Raw genomic sequence first — 18258 nt, forward strand, 5'->3', positions numbered from 1 at the left:
CACCTCTATAAGAGTCATGTGATGCAAAAAAAAGGTTTGCGTTTCACGCCTCAGCGGATGACATAAACAGTGTAATTAGAATATAATAGAAGGCGGGACTTCCCGTGACGAATGGGGTGAGAGGTGAAGGGTCAGGATGAGGCGGAAGTGAAGCCTATGTGGCGGGAGATTGGAAGGTGGGGTGGGTGCTTGATGCTTTTTAGTTGGTTCCCTATTGTGTACTTTGCGTTCTTTCCTCGGGGAAAGTGATAGTGTGAATGCAAGCAGAAACGTGAAGGTGTTGGCTGTATTTTGCAGGGCCCTTAGGAGGTTCTCCAAGTCTCCGGTTGCTGGAGTCTTTTGTATATTTAGTAACTAGCGTTACTTCCTAACCTAGATCGATCCCGACAGCTCCACTTTATCTATGGATTGGTAATCCTGTCTTTCCTAGAGCGATTGGAACTACAAATCCATGGATGCCATGGAATAAAACCGAAACTGGATCAACCCGTTTGAGCTGACCTGGATCAGGTGATAATGTTATTAGTATCAGGGATTTTAGCTTAAGTATCTTGTCTCCAGGAAAATCAACAAAATATCCAGTAACTTCCTGAAAATCGCCAGCCCATCCCTAAATCCTGAAAGTGTGCTACTGTTCTTATTGGAGATCTCTTTTCCTTAAAGGGATTCTGGAAATAGCTGACATTTGTTTCCAGAGCCAAATACGTGTATCCTAGAGGAGACATGGGACTTTAGGATGTGCCTGAGATAAACTTGCATGCTATGGGGATAGTGCATATACATGTATCGTATTCATTGTGGATATCCTGAAAATGCAACTAGGTGAGGGTTCTCCAGGACAGGTTTTGTAACCATTGCTCTAAAATAGGTTATGGTATGAAACTTAGGAGCAGAATCAGGAAATATTTCTTCACAGAAAGGGTAATGGATGCATGGAACGGCTGAGCAGGGGAGGTGGTGGAGATAGAAACAGTGACAGAATTAAAGAAAGCTCAGGATAAGCACAAAACTCCTTTTTGTGAAAAAGTGAAGTGAAAGCCAGATATCAGCTGTGGGCTATGATACTGTACTGTAGGAATAAAATTGGGCAGACCAGATGGGCTTTACAATGCTTATCTGCAGTCATAATTTGTGCTTCTAAATTAAGAACCTGCTCAGATTTCAGTGGGGAATTGAAAACATTTCTGGTTTACAGTAAATTGGTGGTACAAAAAACTATTTTTTAGAGAGTGGATAAGTAGTCTAGTGGTTAGAGCAGTGGGCTAAAAGCCAGAGAAACCAACTCCTTGTGACCTTGGGCCTCAGATATAAACAGAGGGGCCAATGCAATAAGACACGCATTAAAACAGGTACTTGTATTGAGTGCCTGTTTTCCTAACGCACACAGCTGCATCCTCTGGGCACCCAATACAATGTTAAAATGAGGTGCTGCATTTAAAAGGAAACACTAGGGAAAAATTGTGCATCCCTAGTGCTTAAATGCATCGGTCACCCACGTGTCCATTTCAGGCTGATTTCACCTCTTGCTGTTGTGCATGTATACTGTGAGTGTACAGTGTGCATCCAGAAATTTTTTTTACATCAAGCCATTACATTATACCTTTAGTTTTAAGCACCACAACCAGTAGATTTAAATGTTGCAATGATAGGAGGAAGCACAGAGGACAGTAATTTTTAATTTATCATGAGCCCCTGACTCACAGATTGACTTAATGCCAGCTCTGAGGCTGGATTTAAATTTGTCGCTTTAAAAAGTATGCATTGGGTGCCCATTGATTTTCTGCATCAGGGGTAATAGCTAATAGTCTCATCTGCATAGAATTTACATGTGATGAGCGCTATCAGCTATGCAGTTGTTTGGATGTGTATTTTGGATGTATTAATCTCATTGTATCAGGTACTAGTGTGTAGACATGTGTGCACATTATTGCATCAGCTCCTTTAGATTGTAAGCCCACTGGGGATAAGGAAATAAACTATCTACAGTTCCCTGTACGTACCAGGATCAGTCCAGGACACCTGGGTTGTGACTCCGCACCAGTAGATGGAGACAGACTAAAACTTGTGGGCGGAGCATATATGCCCCTGTGCCAGTCACAGCCCCTCAGTCTTACTCTGTCTCCAGTAGGTGGTGCAGGTCTGGTCACAGCCCTGTCGGGCCTGATTCTGCTTTTGTTGTCAGGTTCGCTTTTGGCTTTTATTTTCTATTAGGCCTATTTGGGTTTTTTTCTGCAAATTGAGGTTTGTTTAATTGTTTAGTTTAGTCCCGGTTGCCCTGCCTCCCTGGGGAGTTGAGAGGTCCTGAGGGGACTACCCTCCCCAGGTTGAGGCCGCTGCTAGGGTCGAGGACCTGGCTGGTCTAGTAGCAGCGTCAGGGGTGACACCGGGGAGCCCGGTTCACTCACCCCTGCAGGACATAGGGCTTTTCAGTACCAGGGACAGCGTTTTTTTCTGTAAAAAAAAAAAAAAAAAACAAAAAACAGTGTTTTATTTTTATTTTCTGTCTGCTCTCCGTTTCCTGGCGTTGCGCTCCGTTCCGCTCAAGGGGGGGGCATCGTCGGCAGGGGGGAGGTTGCCGTTGTCTGCCGCGGTGATTTTCTAATTTTTTTCAGCGTCCCTCATTGTTTTTCGGCGTGTACTTTTCTTTCCCGCGGTTTCAGCCATGCCGCGCGGCTCGCAGTGCAGGGCCTGCGGCTCGGCGCGCGCGCGTCTCTCCCGGGACGGCCTTTACTCGGACTGCGTCCCGGGAGACGAGGGATCATCGGGGGCACCTCGGGGGGCCCGTTCCCGGGTGGCACGATCGCCGTCGCAGGTGGGGGGAGCCCCTGACAGGCCTTCTGATCCTTTCCCGATTTCTGCGGGAGTGGTGGCCATCTTGTCTCGCGCGAGACGGTGGGGGGCCTCGGTCTTGCCCCCTGAGCTATCCCCGCAGCGGGGTGCGGCGGGGGAGGGCCCCTCGGAGGGGCCCCGGTCCCGGGGGACTTCGGAAAACGATTCCTCGGATTCAGGCGAGTTCTCAGAGGTTTTGGTGCTTTTGCTGCGCAAGGTGCTCCGATATAGGCGAAGTAAGCACAGCCGGGGGGACGCCTCGCGCGCGTCCACCGGTCCCCGCCGAAGAAGAAGCCGGCCAGGAGGGCGGCGAAGGTCGCCCAGGGCGCGGACCGGAGCAAGCGGCTTCCGCGAGGGGTGCCGCAGGACTCGGAGTCCGAAGAATCCGCTGGGGCGGACACGGAGGCCTCTGAGGAGCCCGGGCCGGGACGGCAGCGTCAGATGGCTCCGCGCAGCCCAGTACAGGGAAAGGAGCACAGGCCGTCGATGGGGATGACCCCAAGGTGGTGCGTTTGTTCCGTAGGGAGGAACTGTCGCCGCTTATCCCGGCCATTCTCCAGGAGTTGGGGATTGAAGCCCCTCCGGTGGTGGTCCGTCAGGAGGCAAATATGGATCCCGTTCTGCTCGGGCTCACAGGGCCGGCGGTCGCTTTTCCTTTTCATTTTTCGGCCACGGATATCCTCTTCAAGGAATGGGATACTCAGGAGTTGGGTCTGAAGGTCAGCAAAGCCATGGACAAGCTTTACCCTTTGCCGGAGGACGCGCTGGAGCTCCTCCGGCTTCCAAAGGTGGATTCGGCGGTGTCCGCTGTCACGAAGAGGTCTACCATCCCGGTCACGGGAGCAACAGCCCTCCGGGATATTCAAGACCGGAAGTTGGAGGTTCAACTCAAAAAGATTTTCGAGGTTTCTGCCCTAGGAGTGCGGGCCGCCATTTGCATGAATTTTGCTATGCGGGCTAGTCTGCGCTGGGCTCAAGTCCTTCAGGCGAATGCGGATCTCTCTGCAGAGGAGGCTTCTCAAGCAGACAGGTTGGAGGCGGCCATTGCCTATGGGGCTGATGCTCTCCATGATCTTTTGCGCACCTCAGCTCGCTCCATGGTGGCAGCGGTGTCGGCGCGGCGTCTTCTTTGGCTGCGCAACTGGGCAGCGGATGGCTCTTCCAAGGCTCACCTCGGGGCATTGCCATTTAAGGGGAAATTGCTATTCGGCAAGGAGTTAGATGATTTGATGGTTTCCCTGGGTGAGAATCGAGCGTTTAAGCTGCCGGAGGATAGGGCCCGGCCGCGATCTTCCTTCTCAGGAAGAGCCCGGTTCCGGGGGCCCAGGAAGTCCAGACCGCAAAGATCCTCTGGACCCACGTATAGACCGTCGTCCTCGCGGAACGTTCAGTGGCAGCAGTCCTTTCGGGGCAAACGTTTTGGCCGGCAAGGAGGGGCTCCGTCTGGTGCGGGGTCCAAGCCTTCACAATGAAGTTCGGCCGGCCCATCCCTCCTCGCGTCCTCGGCACGTTGTTCCAAACGTGGGGGCGCGTCTCTCCTTCCTCGAGGAATGGGCCAGCATGACGTCGGATCAGTGGGTCCTCGACGTGATAAGACACGGCTACGAGTTAGATTTTGCTCGCATCCCAGCGGACAAATTTCTGGTCTCACCCTGCAAGGATCCCAAGAAGAAGGCGGCGGTGCTAGACACCATCCAAAGACTAGAAAGCTTGGGAGCCATCTCTCCGGTTCCGGCCGATCAGTACGGCAAGGGCCGTTACTCCATTTACTTCATAGTCCCCAAGAAAGACGGCTCTTTCCGCCCCATTCTGGATCTGAAGGGAGTCAACAGATGCCTTCGGGTCCCTCATTTCAAGATGGAAACCATTCGTTCCGTGATCGCGTCAGTGCGCCCCGGCGAATTCCTGGCGTCCCTAGATCTCACAGAAGCAAACCTTCATGTGGGCATCCATCCAGCGTATCAGCAGTTCCTGCGGTTTTGCATTCTGGGCAGGCACTTCCAGTTCCGGGCGCTCCCGTTCGGCCTGGCAACAGCGCCTCTGACATTCACGAAAGTGATGGTGGTCGTAGCGGCGCAGTTGCGACGGGAAGGCCTGCTGGTTCACCCTTACCTCGACGATTGGCTGATCCGGGCGAAGTCTCAGAGTCTGTGTCGGCAGGCGGTGGCCAGGGTGTTACAGCTCTTGCAGTCCCTGGGCTGGGTGGTCAACTACAACAAGAGTCATCTCGAACCTTCTCAGTCCTTGGAGTATCTTGGAGCCCTTTTCGACACGAAACGAGGCAAGGTGATTCTCTCTCAGGAACGAATATGCAAACTGCAGTCTCAGGTACTACGTCTTCTGTCGCTACACCGGCCACGAGTCTGCGATTACCTGACGGTTCTGGGATCTATGGCATCCACGCTGGCGTTAGTCCCTTGGGCGTTCGCTCATCTACGGCCGCTGCAGTCCTCATTGCTTTCCTGCTGGAAACCAGTTTCAGAGGAGTTCTATCTACCTCTACCTCTCGAGGGGAAGGCGCGATCCAGCCTGAGCTGGTGGCTGGATTCCACACATCTCTCCTGTGGCGTGTCCCTTATGGTGCCCGACTGGACGGTGGTGTCCACGGATGCCAGTCTTTCCGGCTGGGGGGCAGTGGGCCAAGGGAAGTCGGTTCAGGGTCTGTGGTCAGAGTCGCAGACCCGGTGGTCTATCAACCGGCTGGAGACCAGAGCGGTCCTTCTGGCGCTGCATGCCTTTCTACCCCTAGTACGCGGACGGGCGGTCCGGGTATTGTCGGACAACGCTACCACCGTGGCTTACATCAATCGCCAGGGCGGGACAAGAAGTCCTCTAGTGGCGGAGGAGGCGCGGCTCTTGATGCTCTGGGCAGAGCGGCATCTCAGCCATCTCGCTGCGTCCCACATCGCAGGAGTCGACAACGTACAGGCGGATTTTCTCAGCCGTCACCGCCTGGATCCCGGAGAGTGGGAGCTGGCGGACGAGGCGTTTCTCTTCATCTGCAAGACTTGGGGAACGCCCCACATGGATCTGATGGCCACGTGGCACAACGCAAAGGCTCCGAGATTTTACAGTCGACGTCGCGAAAGGGGCGCAGAGGGAGTCGATGCGTTGGTGCTTCCCTGGGCGGCGGGAGTGCTTCTGTATGTGTTCCCACCGTGGCCCATGATCGGCAAGATTCTGCGGCGCATAGAATTGCACCGGTCCAACGTGATCATGGTGGCGCCGGAGTGGCCGCGCCATCCCTGGTTTGCGGACTTAGTCCAGTTGTCGGTGGCTGCACCCCTTCGACTTCAGGGGTTCGCGGGGCTTCTTCGGCAGGGCCCCGTCTGTTTGGAGGATGCGGATCACTTCTGTCTCGCGGCATGGCTTTTGAGAGGTATCGCTTGAAAAGAAAAGGCTACTCTGATGCGGTCGTTGCTACGTTGCTGAGATCCAGAAAGCAGTCTACATCCCTAGCTTATGTTCGGGTCTGGGTCGTCTTTGAGGAATGGTGCGTGGAGCGGGGTCTGGATCCCACTTCCGCTTCTATTTCCGATATTTTGGCGTTTCTCCAGGCGGGGCTCGCCAAAGGCTTAGTGTGCAATTCCCTTCGGGTTCAAGGTGCGGCGCTTGGGTGTTTGCGAGGTAAGGTCCGGGGAGTCTCTCTGGCTGTTCACCCGGATATCTCCCGTTTTCTTCGGGGGGCTAAACACCTCCGTCCTCCTCCGGGGTTTCCTTGCGGACGGTTCCTTCCTTTCTTCCTAAGGTCGTGTCGCCTTTCCATTTGAATCAATCGATTGAACTCCCCGCTTTCGCGGTTGGGGAGTCTTCGGACCCGAAAACGAGAGACTTGAGAAAGCTAGATGTGCGGAGGTCCCTTCTTCGCTATCTTGAGGTTACCAACCCGTTTCGGGTGACGGATCATCTGTTTGTGTTGACTTCGGGCCCAAAGAAAGGTTCTGTGGCGTCCCGCACAACCATTGCCCGTTGGCTCAAGGAAGCCATTGGTTCCGCGTACATTCTGTGCGGAAAATCGCCGCCGGTGGGTCTTCGGGCTCATTCGACGCGGTCTCACGCTGCGTCTTGGGCGGAATCTACTCAGGTGTCGCCTCAAGAGATTTGCAGGGCGGCTACCTGGAAGTCGTTGCATACCTTCATTAAACATTACCGGTTGGATGTTCAAGCTCCTGAAGCTGGGGTTTTGGAGAGAGGGTACTCCGAGCGGGACTCTCTGCTTCCCACCCTTGGTAAGTTAGCTCTGGTACATCCCAGGTGTCCTGGACTGATCCTGGTACGTACAGGGAAAGGAAAATTAGTTTCTTACCTGATAATTTTCGTTCCTGTAGTACCAAGGATCAGTCCAGGATCCCGCCCACAGTGCTGCGCTATAGTAACGGAGAGTCCGCTCATTATTGTTTTCAGTGCGCTGACCCCTTGTTTATTCGTTCTCCCGGTTGGAGAGTCTGGTTCCTGTAGGGGTGTTGGAATTTTTTTCCGTTTAAATAGCAAGTTTGTATGGTTAGCTATGGTTGCCTTATGGCTTTTCTACTTTGACATTACGTATGACTGAGGGGCTGTGACTGGCACAGGGGCATATATGCTCCGCCCACAAGTTTTAGTCTGTCTCCATCTACTGGTGCGGAGTCACAACCCAGGTGTCCTGGACTGATCCTTGGTACTACAGGAACGAAAATTATCAGGTAAGAAACTAATTTTCCTTTCTTGAATGTAATTCACTTTGAAGTGTCAAAAAGCAGAATATAAAAATCAAATTACTTCTGCTCAGATGATATTCTTAACTTGCTGATTCTGTTTCTTTAGAGGGGCTTGGTGTTTAGAAAAGCACAAGAAAACTCAAAATGACAAAACTTACTATGAAGCTTCTCTTGGGAAGAGGACTTCCAAAATCTACCCATCTGCAAGAGCTGAAGACATTGAAGTATGTAAACATAAGAACATCAGATTTGCCATACTGGGTCAGACCAAAGGTCCATCAAACTCAGTATCTTGATTCCAACAGTGGGTCACAAGTACCTGGCAGGATCCCAAGGAGTAGATAGATTCCATGCTACTTATCCCAGGGATAAGCAATGGATTTCTGCAATCTACCTTAATGATACACTACACTTCATTACATCTTCTGGCAACAAATTCCAAAGCTTAATTGTTGTACTGGAACTGCAAATTGATTGTTTCTAAACATCAAGGCTGATGTTACAACAAGAAATTAAGATTTCTATACAGGTTGTTCCTTGTAGATACCCAGCCAAATCTGTAAACATTTCTTTGGATTGCATTACTGTGTGCCAGTTATTGATTCTGACTATTTCATCTTTTGATGCAAACTGAAGAGGTGGAGGCTCCACTGCATGCTGGGAGAGCTCTCTTTGCCTTTACTGTTGCAGAGAGGAATGTCAGGACGTCGAACAGGACATCAGTTTGCCCTTAAACGAGATAAAATGCTTGAAATAAGTAATCCATGATGTTTCTGCTTTGGCAAGGGTTCAATTTTCAAAAGATTTAACTGGTTGACTTTGGCAGTTAGCCTGTTGAATCTGCCTGATTTAAAATCATTTTCCTTCTCTCCATAAGGTGATGTAATGTTAAAGGCAACATATATATTTACAATAAATTATAGAATGCAATAAAGTGACAGATGACAAGTTCACAAACTCAGCAGTTTTACTTTCAACTCATATTTTTAATGGAAAAACTTAATTCTATCAAACTACGTTTGAAAAACCGAACAAGCCCATCGGCCGTGTACCACATGGAGTAAAGAACCTGCACCCGGCTCTTCCATCTCATTGTGCTCTCATAAGTTTATGAATGAGGATCTTGTACCTAGTCTGTGAAATGCACGTGAAATGTGCTCTGGATATTATGTGCAAGTCCCTAGTTTTGTCCTAAACCAGGAACCTGCACATAAATTACTAATGTAAAAAGACAATGGCAGATGAATTTGAATAAATAGGACAAACTTATCAGGGAAAGATGAATAATTAAAGAAGCTGATCACTGCTAATTGTGATGCTGGTTTCATTGTGTTGTGAACTGGGAGCTAAACCACCTTGTTTCACATATGCCACAAAATGACTTTTATGCTACAAAATCTTTTGTCACTGTCGATCTAGAATCAATCTGAATTGGCAGTCTAGAGACAAAAGGTTCTGTATTACTATGTAACTCCCCTGAAAGATTCTGTTCTCCTGTGCTGTTCCCCTGAATTACCCAACACCTTTCCCCCACCATATCATTCAGTATAATTATGCTTCTTTCCCTCTGAAATGTAATGTAAGGAAAAGCACAGGGAGCCCCCTATTCCAGGTAAATTACTTGGCATCCATAGGGATCAATTGCCAAAACCCTGCTGAGCAGGTAAGATAACCGAGGAGCTTTTCCCGGTTATCTCTAGCCAGATATTCAGCCACGCTTACCTAGCTAGAAGTGCAGCTGATATCTGGTTAAATCTAGCCAATCAAATGTTGACAGGCTATATTTAGCAAACTTGGCTGGTTAGCACTGAAAATCAGCTCTAACCAACTAGATCCACTTTGAAAAAAAATTGAAAAAAAAAAGCCAGTATTCTCCAATTCCCCCCCCCCCCCCCCATACTTTCTGGTGGGCACATGATATAAAACCCCCTCACCCTGTGCCCCAGTCCTCTCCCTTCTCTTCCTCCTGGCACCCAATAAAAAAAACCCCAATGAATTTTGTCCTTCTGTGCCCCGATTCTCCTACTTCCCATCCTCCCTGCCAATGCACCCGATAAAAGCAACAAAATAGAGCAATGAGGGATGCGCGAGTTCTCCTGCTGACTCGGGCCAAAGTACCTCTGAGGGGTTCTGGGTGGTGGGGATGAGGGTTGGCAGAAAAGGGAATGTTTTTGAGATGGGAGAAGGTGTTCTGGCAGGTAGGGAAGGAAGAGAATGAAAACGTGGAGGAGCAGAATTGAGCATTTATTTTTTATCAGTAGCCATTGGGAAAGGGGCGGGGGGGGGGGGACGGGACATGGAGCATACTTGGGGACTTTTAAATTGGAGGCCCACTGGGGGGAGAGAAGGAGGCTTTTTTGGTATAGGGGCTCATGAAGGGTTAGCCAGACAGATATAGGCCTGCTATTGCAGTATTCAGATTTGTCCAGCCAGATTTAGCTGGTTAGTACTGAATATTGTGCTAACCAGCTAAACTCTGGAGGCCACCCCTGGTATGTCTCCAACCCAGCCTCCTTTTAAACTGGTTAAATCTGTGTATACATTCTGCAACATTTTGAAGTGTGCAAAAAGTTATGCACAAAGATAAATCTCTACAGGACAGGAGCCCAGAACTGACTGGCTAAAGAGATCCAGACTTTTTCTCACAGATCTTCAGCCAGCTCTGTCTGTCTTGAATTTTATGGCACTGAGGTCTCTGTTCTTGCTTATTTTGCTTTCAGTCTGTCCAAGCTGCACCTAAGGGCTCAAGATCTAGACCTCAAGCTCTTCAGTCAGCTGGAAAAGCTGGAAGAATTGGATCTTTCTGATAATGTCCTTTCTGAGGTTCCCAGTGGGCTAATGCTTCCTCGCCTGCGCGTTCTGAACTGCTCCAGTAACCAGCTGGAGGATGTGACATCACTGCGGCAGTTTCCCTGTCTGGAGCAGTTGACCTACGAAGACAATCTATACCTGACGGTGAGTGAGCATCTACGAAGCAGCAGCCACATCCAGAGGAACTGTTATAAACATTTCTTTTCACTGCCTCGGTGTTTGTTCTCTGTCGTTGCCTTCTGCTGAATTTGTTGTTCATTATTAATTATTTAGTTAGGATTTGCCAGCCTTTCCGCCCCTTTCCCAGTCTGTTCTGCTAATAAGAATATAAGAAATGTCATGCTGAGTCAGATCAACAATTCTTCAAGCCCAGCATCCTGCTTCCGACAGCGGGTAATCCAAATCTCTAGAAGAGGTACCCAACAGTTCCTAACGTTCACCCCCAACCATGAAAGGTGGCTTTCCCCGAGCCTGCCAGGCTAATATTTATAATGGACCTGTCCTCCAGAAGCTTGTCCAAACCTTTTTTAAACCTCACCTATACTAATGTCTCGAGCTGTCATGCCCACCATACCTACAGAATCCACCATCCTCTTTCCTCAACCCTGCCATTTAGCTGATAGAAATTCAGATTCCAATTCATAGAAAGAGAAGGCCACAAATCAGAAACATTGGACAGTGGCACCCATGGCTATATTTAAATCAGATCTGCAAATATTTACTCATTAAAGGATTTTCTTACAAGTGTGGAAAAACATGAATTAATTGGCAAAGTTCTTTTGTAGCAGGGACTCCAGGACCACTCAAACCTGGGCTGGGATCCCCACATCCAGTCAGATTTTCAAGATCTCCACAATGAAGATACAGCAGATAAATTTGCATACGCTGGATTTCCAATGCATACAGATTTATGTATATTCATTCTGGGTATCCTGAAAACCCACCTGTTTTGGGAAGCCCTGAAGATGGTTCCTGCATCTCTTCTACAAATGACTGCCAAGCTCTCCCACCTGGTGCAAAAATTGCTGTTCCCTGTACAAACCTGGATCAGTCCAGACAGTGGGTTGAGCCTCCTTTTCAACAGATGGAGACAGAGAAAAACGCAAATGGTATCCTGTATCAGGATGGTGCTCACACTGCGTCCCTTCAGTATTTCTCTGTCTCTAGCAGATGAAGGTGGCAGAACCTGCAGTTTCCATTCCCTGTACGTACCTGGATCAGTCCAGACCCTGGGTTATGTCACCAATCCAGCAGAGGGAGGCAGAGAAACATTCTACTGACTCTCAGGCCGATACAGTACAGTGCGCTCCGACGGAGCGCACTGTACTTACCCACCCACTCAACCCTTGATTTTTAGGCACGAGTCAGTTTTTCATCAAAAATCAATCAGGGTCTTATCTAAATCATACTATTGTACCAGCCCTTACTGAAAGTTTAATCATCCCCTTGTAGGACACTAGCTGATTAATTAGTAAATTCACCTGTAAATTTAAACTACTCTCATTCCAACTCTCTTAGTATCTTAAACTTAACTAGGAACTCAATAAAACTAAGATGAAGGCAGCAGTCCAGCAACAAGAGGGAGGCTTTCCAGTCTTTTGCATTGAGTGTCACATGTATGATTTTTTACCCGCTGGTGAGAGATTGTATGTGTGCACTCGGTGCAAAGAGCTCCTGGCTCTCAGGGAACGAGTTCGATCTCTGGAGGCTAGAGTAGCAGACTTGGAGGAGCTGAGGGAGACAGAGAGGTACATTGATGAGACCTTCAGGGACATAGTAGCCAAGTCCCAAATCCAGTCTGGCAGCCCTAGTGCTGCCTTGGATCAGAAAGGTCTCCCAGTAGGAGAACATCACCCTGGTGTAGCAGGAAGTGATCCTGTAGCAAGGACCTGGAGGTGATGTATTGTCCTCTCGCACCGAAGACAAGTCTCCCAGGGCTACTGCCCAGGAGGGAAGGGTTAGGCCTGCCATCATAGTTGGCGATTCAATTATTAGAAATGCAGATAGCAGGGTGGCTGGTGGACGTGAGGACCGCCTGGTAACTTGCCTGTCTGGTGCGAAGGTGGTAGACCTCACGCGCCACCTAGATAGGATTATAGACAGTGCTGGGGAGGAGCCGGCAGTCGTGGTACATGTGGGCACCAACGACATAGGAAAGTGTGGGAGAGAGGTTCTGGAAGCCAAATTTAGGATATTGGGTAGGAAGCTAAAATCCAGAACCTCCAGGGTGGCATTCTCTGAAATGCTTCCTGTTCCACATACAGGACCCCAGAGGCAGGCAGAGCTCCAGAGTTTCAATGCGTGGATGAGATGATGGTGCAGGGAAGAGGGATTCATCTTTGTAAGGAACTGGGGAAACATTTGGGGAAAGGGGAGACTTTTCCGAAAGGATGGGCTCCACCTTAACCAGAGTGGAACCAAGCTGCTGGCACTAACTTTCAAAAAGGAGATAGAGCAGCTTTTAAACTAGAACAAGGGGGAAAGCCAACAGTCACTCAGCACTGCATGGTTCGAAGAAATGTATCCTTGAAGGATACTAATGAAACAGGAGAGCTAGGGCATCCCAACAGAGAGGTTCCATTAAAAGCAAACATAGTTCATATGCCTATATGTAAAAAATCACCAAAACTAATGATTTCCGAATTATCCCAAACAACTGAAAATCAGGTTGTTAAAACAAACAAAAAACACACTTTGAAATGTCTGTATGCCAATGCCAGAAGTCTAAGAAGTAAGATGGGAGAGTTAGAGTGTATAGCAGCAAATAAAGAGATTGACATAATTGGCATCACAGAGACTTGGTGGAAGGAGGAAAACCAATGGGACAGTGCTATATCAGGGTACAAATTATATCGCAATGATAGGGAGGATCAACTTGGTGGGGGTGTGGCACTTTATGTTCGGGAGGGTATAGAGTCCAACAGGCTAAAGATCATACAAGAGACTAAATGCTCAGTAGAATCTATATGGGTAGAAATCCCATGTGTTGGGTAACAGTACAGTGATAGGAGTATACTACCGTCCACCTGGACAAAATGGTCAGACAGATGATGAAATGCTAAGAGAAATCAGGGAAGCAAACCAATTTGGCAGTGCAATAATAATGGGAGATTTCAATTACCCCAATATTGACTGGGTAAATGTAACATCAGGACTTGCTAGAGATATAAAGTTCTTGGATGTAATAAATGATTGTTTCATGGAACAATTGGTTCAGGAACCAACAAGTCACCCTATTAGCATAATTGTATATCCATCATTATAGAATAATTTAAGAAACATGCAGTTTAAAGTTCAAATATTGTATGATTTCCTATTAATCGTATAAAAGACAAGATCCAGATCTCACATTATATACCTTAGATTATGAAATTGTTACCGTAAATGTTTTGGCACTTTGTTAGTAAGAATTTAATCAAATACATATACGCGTGCCGCCCTGTAAACCGTTGTGATGGTGCAGTACTAAATGACGGTATAGAAAATATTTTAAATAAATAAAAATAAGAGAGGGAGCTATTTTAGATTTAATTCTTAGTGGAACACAGGATTTGGTGAGAGAGGTGTAATGGTGGTGGGGCCACTTGGCAACAGTGATCATAACATGATCAAATTTAAACTAATAACTGGAAGGGGGACAATAAGTAAATCTGCAGCTCTAACACTAAACTTTCAAAAGGGAAACTTTGATAAAATGAGGAAAATAGTCAGAAAAAAACTGAAAGGTGCAGCTGCAAAGGTTAAAAGTGTTCAACAGGCTTGGACATTGTTTAAAAAAACAATCCTAGAGGCACAGTCCATATGTATTCCACGCATTAAGAAAGGTGGAAGGAAGGCAAAACGATTACCGTCATGGTTAAAAGGTGAGGTGAAAGAGGATATTTTAGCCAAAAAATCATCCTTCAAAAATTGGAAGAAGGATCCATCTGAAGAAAATAGGATAAAACATAAGCATTGTCAAGTTAAGGGTAAAACATTGATAAAACAAGCGAAGAGAGAATTTGAAATGAAGTTGGCCATAGAGGCAAAAACTCATAATAAAAACTTTTAAAAATATATCCAAAGCAAGAAACCTGTGAGGGAGTCGGTGGGACCATTAGATGACCGAGGGGTTAAAGGGGCTCTTATGGAAGATACGGCCATTGCAGAAAGACTAAATGAATTCTTGCTTCTGTGTTTACTAATGAGGATGTTGGGGAGATACCAGTTCCGGAGTTGGTTTTCAGGGGTGATGAGTCAGACGAACTGAACAAAATCACTGTCAACCTGGAAGATGTAGTAGGCCAGATTGACAAACTAAAGAGTAGCAAGTCACCTGGACCGGATGGTATGCATCCTAGGGTTCTGAAGGAACTAAAAAATGAAATTTCTGACCTATTAGTTAAAATTTGTAACCTATCATTAAAATCATCCATTGTACCTGAAGACTGGAGGGAGGCCAATGTAACCGCGCAGCCTACCTCCGTTCCCTCCGAGGCCGCTCCGAAATCGGAGCGGCCTCGGAGGGAACTTTCTTTTGCCCTCCCCTCACCTTCCCCTACCTAACCCACCCGCCCGGCCCTGACTAAACCCCCCCCTTACCTTTATCGGGGGATTTACGCCTCCCGGAGGGAGACGTAAATCCCCGTGCGCCAGCGGGCCGCTAGCGCGCCGGGACGCAACCTGGGGGCAGGTCTGGAGGGCGCGGCCACGCCCCCGGGCCGTAACCACGCCCCCGGGCCCGCCCCCGAAACGCCCCGAAAACGCCGCGCGGATCGGGCCCACCCTCCGACACGCCCCCCTCTGAAAACCCCGGGACTTACGCGAGTCCCTGGGCTCTGCGCGCGCCGGTAGGCCTATGTAAAATAGGCGCACCGGCGCGCAGGGCCCTGCTCGCCTAAATCCGCCCGGATTTAGGCGGATTTAGGCGAGCAGGGCTCTTAAAATCCGCCCCTTAGAGAAGATAAGGCCATCGCAGAAAGATTAAATGATTTCTTTGCTTCGGTGTTTACTGAAGAGGATGTTGGGGAGGTACCCGTAATGGAGAAGGTTTTCATGGGTAATGATTCAGATGGACTGAATCAAATCACGGTGAACCTAGAAGATGTGGTAGGCCTGATTGACAAACTGAAGAGTAGTAAATCACCTGGACCGGATGGTATACACCCCAGGGTTCTGAAGGAACTAAAAAATGAAATTTCAGACCTATTAGTAAAAATTTGTAACCTATCATTAAAATCATCCATTGTACCTGAAGACTGGAGGATAGCAAATGTAACCCCAATATTTAAAAAGGGCTCCTGGGGTGATCCGGGAAACTACAGACCAGTTAGCCTGACTTCAGTGCCAGGAAAAATAGTGGAAAGTGTTCTAAACATCAAAATCACAGAACATATAGAAAGACATGGTTTAATGGAACAAAGTCAGCATGGCTTTACCCAGGGCAAGTCTTGCCTCACAAATCTGCTTCACTTTTTTGAAGGAGTTAATAAACATGTGGATAAAGGTGAACCGGTAGATGTAGTATACTTGGATTTTCAGAAGGTGTTTGACAAAGTTCCTCATGAGAGGCTTCTAGGAAAAGTAAAAAGTCATGAGATAGGTGGCGATGTCCCTTTGTGGATTGCAAACTGGCTAAAAGACAGGAAACAGAGTAGGATTAAATGGGCAATTTTCTCAGTGGAAGGGAGTGGACAGTGGAGTGCCTCAGGGATCTGTATTGGGACCCTTACTTTTCAATATATTTATAAATGATCTGGAAAGAAATACGACGAGTGAGATAATCAGATTTGCAGATGACACAAAATTGTTCAGAGTAGTTAAATCACAAGCAGATTGTGATAAATTGCAGGAAGACCTTGTGAGACTGGAAAATTGGGCATCCAAATGGCAGATGAAATTTAATGTGGATAAGTGCAAGGTGATGCATATAGGGAAAAATAACCCATGCTATAATTACACAATGTTGGGTTCCATATTAGGTGCTATAACCCAAGAAAGAGATCTAGGCATCATAGTGGATAACACATTGAAATCGTCGGTTCAGTGTGCTGCGGCAGTCAAAAAAGCAAACAGAATGTTGGGAATTATTAGAAAGGGAATGGTGAATAAAACGGAAAATGTCATAATGCCTCTATCGCTCCATGGTGAGACCGCACTTTGAATACTGTGTACAATTCTGGTCGCCGCATCTCAAAAAAGATATAATTGTGATGGAGAAGGTACAGAGAAGGGCTACCAAAATGATAAGGGGAATGGAACAGCTCCCCTATGAGGAAAGACTAAAGAGTTTAGGACTTTTCAGCTTGGCGAGGAGACGGCTGAGGGGGGATATGATAGAGATGCTTAAAATTATGAGAGGTCTAGAACGGGTAGATGTGAATCGGTTATTTACTCTTTCGGATAGTAGAAAGACTAGGGGGCACTCCATGAAGTTAGCATGGGGCACATTTAAAACTAATCGGAGAAAGTTCTTTTTTACTCAACGCACAATTAAGCTCTGGAATTTGTTGCCAGAGGATGAGGTTAGTGCAGTTAGTGTAGCTGTGTTTAAAAAAGGATTGGATAAGTTCTTGGAGGAGAAGTCCATTACCTGCTATTAAGTTCACTTAGAGAATAGCCACTGCCATGAGCAATGGTTACATGGAATAGACTTAGTTTTTGGGTACTTGCCAGGTTCTTACGGCCTAGATTGGCAACTGTTGGAAACAGGATGCTGGGCTTGATGGACCCTTGGTCTGACCCAGTATGGCATTTTCTTATGTTCTTACGTTGAAGGTGGTTTTCCTTGTGGCCATTTCCTCAGTTTGTAGAATTTCGGAGTTACAGGCCTTGTCCTGCAGAGAGCCCTTTTTTAGAATTTCAGATACGGGAGTTTCATTACGTACTGTGCCTTCTTTTTTACTCAAGGTTGTTTCTTCTTTTCATTTAAATCAGTTGGTAGAGTTTCCAGCTTTTCCGTGTTTAGATTGTACGGATCCTTCCTCTAAGGATCTCAAGAAACTGGATGTGCGACGTGTACTGTTGCATTATCTTGAAGTTACCAACAGTTTTCGATTGTCTGATCATTTGTTTGTTCTGTGGAATGGTCCTCGTAAGGGTCATAATGGTTCCAAGGCTACGATTGCTCGCTGGTTAAAAGAGACCATACGGTCAGCTTATCTTCTGGCTCGTCGAGATCTTCCGGAAGGATTGAGGGCTCATTCCACTAGGTCGCAAGCTCCGTCATGGGCGGAGTGTCAACTAGTTTCTCCTCCGGAGATTTGTAAGGCAGCGACTTGCTCGTCATTACCGTTTTGATGTCCAGGCTCCGAGTTCGGCAGCCTTCGGAGAGAGTGTTCTCCGAGCGGGACTCTCTGGGTCCCACCCCAAGTAAAACAGCTCTGGTTCATCCCAGGGTCTGGACTGATCCAGGTACGTACAGGGAAAGGAAAATTGGTTCTTACCTGCTAATTTTTGTTCCTGTAGTACCATGGATCAGTCCAGAGGCTCGCCCTTTTTAAGTCTCATTATAGCAATTATTTTTTTCTTCGGAGAGTCCGCTCGTTCACTGTTTTGGTGTATAAACTGCTTTTCATGCTCTCTACTTGCTTAATGTTTGCTTGTTTATTCCCACGGTTCTTTGGGATTCTGCTTCCATTTAGGATTTGTGAGTTTGGAAGTATGTTATAGCGTTTAGGTAGCCAGTTAATTTTTATTGGTTAGATTTCTGCTTTGATATCGTTCAATACTGATGGACTGCAGGTGGCACCCCAGGGTATACGTCAGAGTCAGTAGAATGTTTCTCTGCCTTCCTGTGCTGGATTGGTGACATAACCCAGGGTCTGGACTGATCCATGGTACTACAGGAACGAAAATTAGCAGGTAAGAACCAATTTTCCTTTTTTTTTTTCATATATTCCTATCTTTGAGGATGTTTCTTTCCCTCATCTTTCCTTTCTGG

The 18258-nt window shown here is 47.5% G+C and overlaps 1 protein-coding gene across 6 annotated transcripts in view; it reads left to right on the forward strand.

Annotated features, from left to right (window-relative positions):
• LRWD1 (leucine rich repeats and WD repeat domain containing 1) overlaps positions 1–18258 on the forward strand; it is a 71771-nt gene that overhangs the window by 337 nt on the left and 53176 nt on the right. For 2 of the 6 annotated variants that reach the window (XM_029612611.1, XM_029612616.1), the window contains exons 1-3: positions 183–510; positions 7633–7750; positions 10247–10481. In XM_029612611.1, the coding sequence (XP_029468471.1) occupies positions 7671–7750; positions 10247–10481 (315 nt within the window). In that variant the 5' untranslated portion in view covers positions 183–510; positions 7633–7670. The other 4 variants (XM_029612612.1, XM_029612613.1, XM_029612615.1 and 1 more) reach the window with 4 other exon arrangements.

The sequence above is a fragment of the Rhinatrema bivittatum genome, chromosome 8 (genome assembly GCF_901001135.1).
Source record: "Rhinatrema bivittatum chromosome 8, aRhiBiv1.1, whole genome shotgun sequence".
In the NCBI taxonomy this organism is placed as follows: Eukaryota; Metazoa; Chordata; class Amphibia; order Gymnophiona; family Rhinatrematidae; genus Rhinatrema; species Rhinatrema bivittatum.